General features: G+C 43.8%; 1 protein-coding gene across 1 annotated transcript in view; it reads right to left on the bottom strand.

Moving 5' to 3' along the window:
- Window positions 1-2,727: 2,727 nt before the first annotated feature.
- Window positions 2,728-7,138, bottom strand: part of G6PC1 (glucose-6-phosphatase catalytic subunit 1) — a 15,509-nt gene continuing 11,098 nt past the window's right edge. Inside the window, exon 6 of the mRNA XM_006156078.3 lies at window positions 2,728-4,327. Within this exon, the coding sequence (XP_006156140.1) occupies window positions 3,816-4,327 (512 nt within the window). The 3' untranslated portion in view covers window positions 2,728-3,815. The remainder of the gene's footprint in view (window positions 4,328-7,138) is intronic.

The raw sequence follows: 7,138 nt of genomic DNA, 5'->3' as shown, positions 1-7,138 counted from the left end.
TAGTACAGAGTTTCTTTATGGAATGACAAAAAACATTTTGAGAGGTTTTTTGCTATAGGGCATGTGCGCTTGCCAGAAAGACAGAGAGACAGAGACAGAAAGTGAGAAATCACCCCCCAGGGAGAGATGGCCAGGCCACAATCCCTTCTCCTCCATTCTCCTCTCTGGACCATGGGCACCCACGCACATGTGCCCGGCGTGAGTTTAAGCCACCGGGTCCGGGACTTGAACCAGGGGCAACTACAAGGGAGTCCAGCGACATAGCCATTACGCTAAGTGCTGGTCCCTGGAATGACAAAAATATTTTAAAATGTATTTATGGTGATGGTTGCCTGAAAATCATCATACACTTTGAGTGTATTGTTTGTTATTGAATTGTATCGCGATAAAGTGGTTTTACATTTTTTAAAAGCAGTTATCATTTTGTTAAAAAACAGAAAATAAACTTTTTGTCTACCTCTGGTATGGCAGCATAGGCCCAGGCAGCAGAAGTGGCCCTTTCTTACTTGGTCTGTTTTCCCGGGCAATAATATATTTGCATTTTGTGTGTATACATATGTGTGTGTAAGAGAGAGAGAGAGAGAGAGAGATCCTACTACCGTAAACTGATAGACACTCTATCAAATTATGCAATAGCATAATATGGACCTTGGCTTAAAACTGTCATTGGTCAGTTAAACTTGCTGCTAGCTTAAGGATTCACAAGCCTTATTTATTTATTTATTTATATTTTTGCTATAAGATGTGTGTACACGCTGGAGAGACAGAGTGACAGAAAGTGAGAAATCACCCCTCAGGGAGGATGGCCATGCTGTAATCCCTTCTCTTCCACTCTCCTCTCAGGATTTTGGTCACGCACACACAGGTGCCTGGGGTCAGTTTCAAGCCACGGGATCTGGGACTTGAATCATGGCTGGCCATGTGAGAGTCTTGCAACATAACCATTACACCATCTGATAGTCCCATTTTAATTTTTTTATTTGGTTGTCAGAGTGCATGTGTGCTTACCAGAGAGAGATGGAGAGAGAGACAGAGACAGAGATAGAGGGAGAGGGAGAAATCACCCCCGCAATGGCGCATGGTCACAGCCCAATCCCTTCTCCACCTCTCCATTCTGTCAGGATTTTGGGAAGGCATACCCAAAAGCCTAGTGTGTTTTCGAAGTCACTATGTCTGATTTAAACCATGCAGTAGGCCATGTGGGTTCCAGTTCTCTTAACCACTAGGTCACTGGCCAGCCCGAGACTGCCTGATTCTTAAAATCGCTCCACCCTTCTGGACAAGATCTCTGATCTCTCTGTGCCTATCCATACATAATATGATGACCAAAGATAGGAATCACAGCACAGGGATATTGGAGGAATTAAATGAGTTAAGTGTATCACGAATAAAGTGAACAAAATATGGCATGTAGTAAGTGCCCAACAAATTTTATCTGTTGTTATGTGTCTTTATCAACTCCCTTTGGAGAGCAGGGGAATAATTTACTCCCCGCCAGACTCTTCTTGCTGGGAACTTGGACTTGGTGCTTGTGAGCAAGTGGATCATCAAGGATGGGGCCATGCTAAAGAAATGGGGTTCAGTTTAGATAGATCAAGATAATTTCTTGGGAACCAGCAGTTAGCATAATGGCTATGTCGCTGGACTCCCACGTAGTCGACTGCAGTTCGCGTCCCGGACCTGGTGGCTTAAAACTCACACCGGGCGCGTGTGCGTGCGTGCCCAAGATCCCGAGAGGAGAATGAAGGAGAAGGGATTGTGGCGTGACCATCCCTCCTGGGGGGTGATTTCTCGCTTTCTGTCTGTCTCTCTCTCTATGTCTGGCGAGCGCACGCACCCTATAGTGGAAAAAAAAAAAAAAGATAACTTCTTTTCCCCCTGACCCAAGAATCCAGTAAGAGTATCCAACTTTCCCTAAGCATTCAAGTTCTGGAGTGAATCAGCAGATCTGACCCTCAGGAGATCCAAGGTTATGGTGACGAATCAAGGCCTTTGGAGGTGAGACCATGGGCCCAGGATTTGAAAAAAATAATCACTTAGCAGAGTAACCTGCGATAGTTTTCTTGAGCATTGCTTGCGTGAGTTGTGCTTTTTAGATTTTCTCTAACGATAGCCGAAAACGTTGTTAACTGGGTTTTTTACTGGATTCCAGAGTCTGTCCAGTCTTCTTGTGCTGCTACAACTTGCATGCCCTGATTGCTTAGTTTGGTAGATACCCGTCTGAGTTGCAATTTGATCTCATACAGAAACTCTTGCTGACCTGTGATCTGGTAACTAAAATTCAGCCTTGGTAAGTGCCTGGAACAGAGCATGGCATGTAGCACGGTGCCGATATTGTGCCTATGGTGATGTGCTCGACCCCATCCATGCCCTTGTCAGTGCCTTATAAATCTTCCAATCCCTACCAGGATTCATGGTCAACTCAAAACAGAGCACCTTCTCCAAAGGAAAAATGTAGGCACAGGGAAACCAAATTATTTGTTCAGGGAAACAGACAAAGCTAGAAATTTAGCTGGGCCAGAATTAGAACCTTCAGATCACATTGCATCTGAAACATAGTACTTGACAATACTTTATTTTTAAATAAAATGTTTTAATAAAATACTGCACACAAATATTTTTCTTTTCAAAGATGCTATCAGCAGGATGGTCGGTGTGAATGCTAATACATAGTATTCTATATAACTAGTAGCAAAAATGAGGATTTTCAAATAAATAGGCTTCTACTTTTTTTCCTTTTTTTTTTTTTTTTTTTTGAGGACATATTCTGCAAATCAGCTAAGATTGGCGAACAGACAAGGAGCAGTTGGCTTTTCCTTTAAGCGTGTGCTCTTGGTTGGCTTGGGTTACAGAAAGGAGTCATATTTATCCTCCAGGAATCAACAGTAACATTGGAGTGACCTTCCGGAGAGGAATCCTGGCCCTCTCCTTGCCATTTTGCCCAGAATTCAGAATTTAACTAAAACACAAAAGCACCACCTAAGAGCTGCACTTTAGGCATCTAAGGATCTAGCAGGAAAGATGTGGAGCTAATGGAAAATTCTGGGGAAGACAGAGCTGATCAGGAGGAAGCTGTAAAGTGGTAAGAGGAGAAGTTGAATACGCCTGAGTATTCTGACCTAGTACAGTATCTAGGTCATTCAGAAATCCAAGTAAATACAATGACCATATATGTGTAGGAGGAAAATACCAGAAGGAGAATTACCCCTACTAATTCCTATTAGTTATCCTTTAAATTGGTCCCCTATGATTTAGAGTGCCTTATGTAAAGATTCAGATATAATTGAAGCCATTTAGACAGTGCTTGGCATATACTGGGTCATCGGAAAAGTCACAACAAATTTTTTTGGGTTTTTTTATGCATCATGAGTTTCCTGATGATCCAATAGTTTGCACAATATGCAACATACTAAAAAATCCTCCTTAATCCATCCTTCTTTCCTTATCAAATTCACTGCTTCTTTCCTCTTTTAAGGATGAGTACGGGTAGAAAATTCTCAGTTGGGACCTCCAGTCTGGGCTTCTGAGTTGACTCTACCTGGAAGTCTTGCATTTTTGTAAATCTGATAGAAGAACCAGTAAGTCTTCAAGGAAATATCCAGAACAATCCAACTTAACAACAGTTAAGGCTTTCTCAAGTAGCCTCATGAGCTTTTTGAAAATATCACCCAATACCAGTAGAAATGTGAAAGGGGGAAGGGATCACCTGCACTGACTTTAGCACCTCTGGTTTCAAAACCGGCTGGCAGGAGACCCTGCTCCCTTTCAATCTCTGGCGCAGTCATTGCCTTTAGATACTGAAGATTTCACATCCCTTACAAAGACTTCTTGTGCGGCTGGCCCAGGACCCGGGCGAGGCAATAGGGAATTAGACTGACGGATGCCAGGGGCACTGCTGCACTCTTGCAGAAGGACAGGACATAGAAGATCAGCTCAACTTGGGATGGGGGTTTCAAAGAGTCAAAGAGGTGCAGGAGGACCAGGGAGACCACGATGCAGCTGAGGCGGAATGGGAGCCACTTGCTTAGCCTGCCCTTGCAGCTCTCCCTGTACATGTTGGAGTTGAGAGCCAGTCCCAGGCCAAAGAGTGTCCCCAGGTTCTTGAGGAGGCTGGCAAAGGGTGTGGTGTCAATGTGGACCCATTCTGGTCGCTCACACCATCTCTTGGCTTTTTCCAGTGTCCACAGGAGGTCTACACCCAGCCCCTTCAGCAGCAGGTAAAATCCAATGGCAAAGCTGAACAGGAAGAAGGTAATGAAGAAATATTTCTTGAGGCTGGCATTGTAGATGCTCTGGATGTGGTGGAAAGTTTCAGCAACAGCAATGCCTGAGTGGATGAAAGGATGACGTGAGAAATAGGGAAGACTCTGGATCTTCTCTAGAAGTGGATTTGCTATAATGTGTGACATGCCCTCTGTCCTGCCATTGTGGAATTAAATCACAGACATCAGATCAAAGAGTTGCCTGGCTTATTCCCATGTGTGACTGCAGCTTGTCCTCAGCTATGGATTCTTCTGGTTTTTTGTTTGTTTGTTTGTTTTTTGGTTTCTTTTGGAGAGGTTTTCGCTATAGGGTGCGTGCACTCTCCAGAAATACAGAGAGAGACAGAAAGCAAGAAATCACCCCCCCAGGGGGGATGGCCACACCGCAATCCCTTCTCCTCCATTCTCCTCTCGGGATCTTGGGCACGCACGCACACGCGCCAGGCATGAGTTTAAGCCGCCAGGTCCGTGACTCGAACTGCGGCCGATTACGTAGGAGTCCAGCGACATAGCCATTACGCTAACTGCTGGCCCCAGCTATGGATTCTTAAAAATGGAAGAGTTCGGGCTGGCAGGTGGCGTGGTGGTTAAGGCTCTGGACTCCCACATGCTTGACTGCAGTTTGAGTACCATACCTAGCTACTTGCTCTCTCTCTCTCTCTAGTGAAACTGAATGATAATAATAATAAATTAAATTAAATTAATAATTCTTTTTAAAAATGTAAAAAACAGCTTTAAAAAGATGAAAATTATATCACATATGCCCTCATGCTACATACTAGATTCCTGTCAAGGGGTCCTCCTGTCTCTACTTGGATACCCTGGGGGATGGAGATTCACACGGGAATAGTCTGTTTCATTGTCAAATGGATTTGATTACTAGATAGTTTTTTTTTTTTCTTTTTTCGGAAAGGTTTTTGCTATAGGGTGCGTGCGCTCGCCAGATAGACAGAGAGAGACAGAGAGATAGAAAGCGAGAAATCACCCCCCAGGGGGGATGGCCACGCCGCAATCCCTTCTCCTCCATTCTCCTCTCAGGATCTTGGGCACACACGCACACGTGCCGGGTGTGAGTTTAAGCCACCGGGTCCGGGACTCAAACCATGGTTGACTACGTGGGAGTCCAGTGACATAGCCATTACGCTAACTGCTGGTCCCCAACTAGATAGTTTTTTCTTGTGCTGAGTTGAAATCTGTCCCCCTCTAATGCCATCTATGGATCTCAGTTCTTTCAGTAGAAATGAGTAAATAGTGAATCTACTCCTCTGTCACACATTCGCAGACAGTCTCCTCTGTAATCTAAACCTTTCCAGGTTTTTCATGTGACCTGCGTTCCATGCTCTTCCTGAAATATGAAATCCAGTACCAAAAGCTGGGCCTTTTTCTTTTTTAAAGAATTATTTAATTTTATTTATTATTATTATTTTAATTTGACTAGGGAGAGAGAGCGAGAGAGAAAGCAAGCCACTAGGTCCAGGACTCAAACCGTGGTTTGCCACATGGGAGTCCAGTGACTTAACCACCTGCTGGCCCCAAAGCTGGGTTACTTTTGTGGTTACCATGGGAGTATTATCTCCCTTTTTTTTCCCCCTTGGGCCATAGGGTATGTCCTCTCTTCAGAAAGAGACAGAGAGAGGGAAAGTGACAAATCACCTCCCAGGGGAGATGGCCACACCATAATCCCTTCCCCATTTTCCTGTCAAGATTTTGGGCATGCACGCACATATGCCTGGAGCTGTTTTCTGGCTGTCAGGTCTGAGATTTGAACTGCTTGGCTGGCCATGTGGGAATACAACACCTTAACTACCACTCCACCTGCTGGTCCTCTCTCTGTTCTTAACAGTCTTATTTGGATCCTACTGTGTTCTGCTGTTACAGATCACTAGGGGGAAATTCCACAATTTCCTTAACACCTTATGTTTCATCACCTCCCGCAAAATCAAAAAATTCTGTCCTACACCTTATCTGTATCTTTTCTTTTTCAAAAATGTTATTTATTTTTATTAAATTATTTTAAAATTTGTTATAGGACACATGCACTCATGAGAAAGAGAGAGAGAAAGTGAGAAATCAAGCTGCCAGGTCCAAGACTTGAACCATGTTTGGCCATGTGAGAGTCCAGAGTCTTAATCACCATGTCACTTGCTGTTCTCAATCTATATCTTTTCTATGTCTTATAAACTGGATCTAAGAGGGACGAGCAGATGGCGTAACAGTTACGTTGCTGGACTTCCACATAGTCGACTGAAGTTTGAGTCCTGGAACCAGCAGCTTAAAACTCACTCCAGGTGCATATAAATGCATGCCCAAGATCCCAAGAAGAGAATGGAGGAGAAGGGATTGCAGCACGGAAATCCCCCCAGGGGGTGATTTCTTGCTTTCTGTCTCTCTGTCTCTCCAGGAGTACACATGCCCTATAGTAAAAATCTCTCTTAAAGAAAAAACAAAACAAACAAACAAAAAAAGCACACACCTGGATCTAAGAAACCATACAGCTTCAAAGCCCTGAACCTATATAATAGGTTAGCTGCAGATATCTATTCGGTTTGCATGTAAGTATATTTAACTAAAGACCTTTCCAGGATTAATTTGTCAAATTTCATAGATTTCCTTAAAACTAAATTAGGGCCCATTTCTAATTGAAGATGCATAAGAAATAAAGAACGTAAAAAGGTCAGTGACTTCAAGTTCATGCAACTGAATGAGTTAATTTCATGGAACTTTTGCCAAATTGATTACACACAGAACCTGGCTGGAATGCTGGGATTTGTCCTGATTAGGGAATAATGGCAGTGGGGGCTGGGAAGGGGTTCCTGGGGGAGGAAGCCAGAGTTGATACCTGATAAAACCCCAGCCACAACTTGGGGGGGACAATT

Source organism: Tupaia chinensis, unplaced genomic scaffold (genome assembly GCF_000334495.1).
Source record: "Tupaia chinensis unplaced genomic scaffold, TupChi_1.0 Scaffold000477_2, whole genome shotgun sequence".
NCBI classification, from domain to species: Eukaryota; Metazoa; Chordata; class Mammalia; order Scandentia; family Tupaiidae; genus Tupaia; species Tupaia belangeri.
Note: the sequence above shows the minus strand (reverse complement) of the source record. Positions and strands in the feature narration are given on the sequence as shown.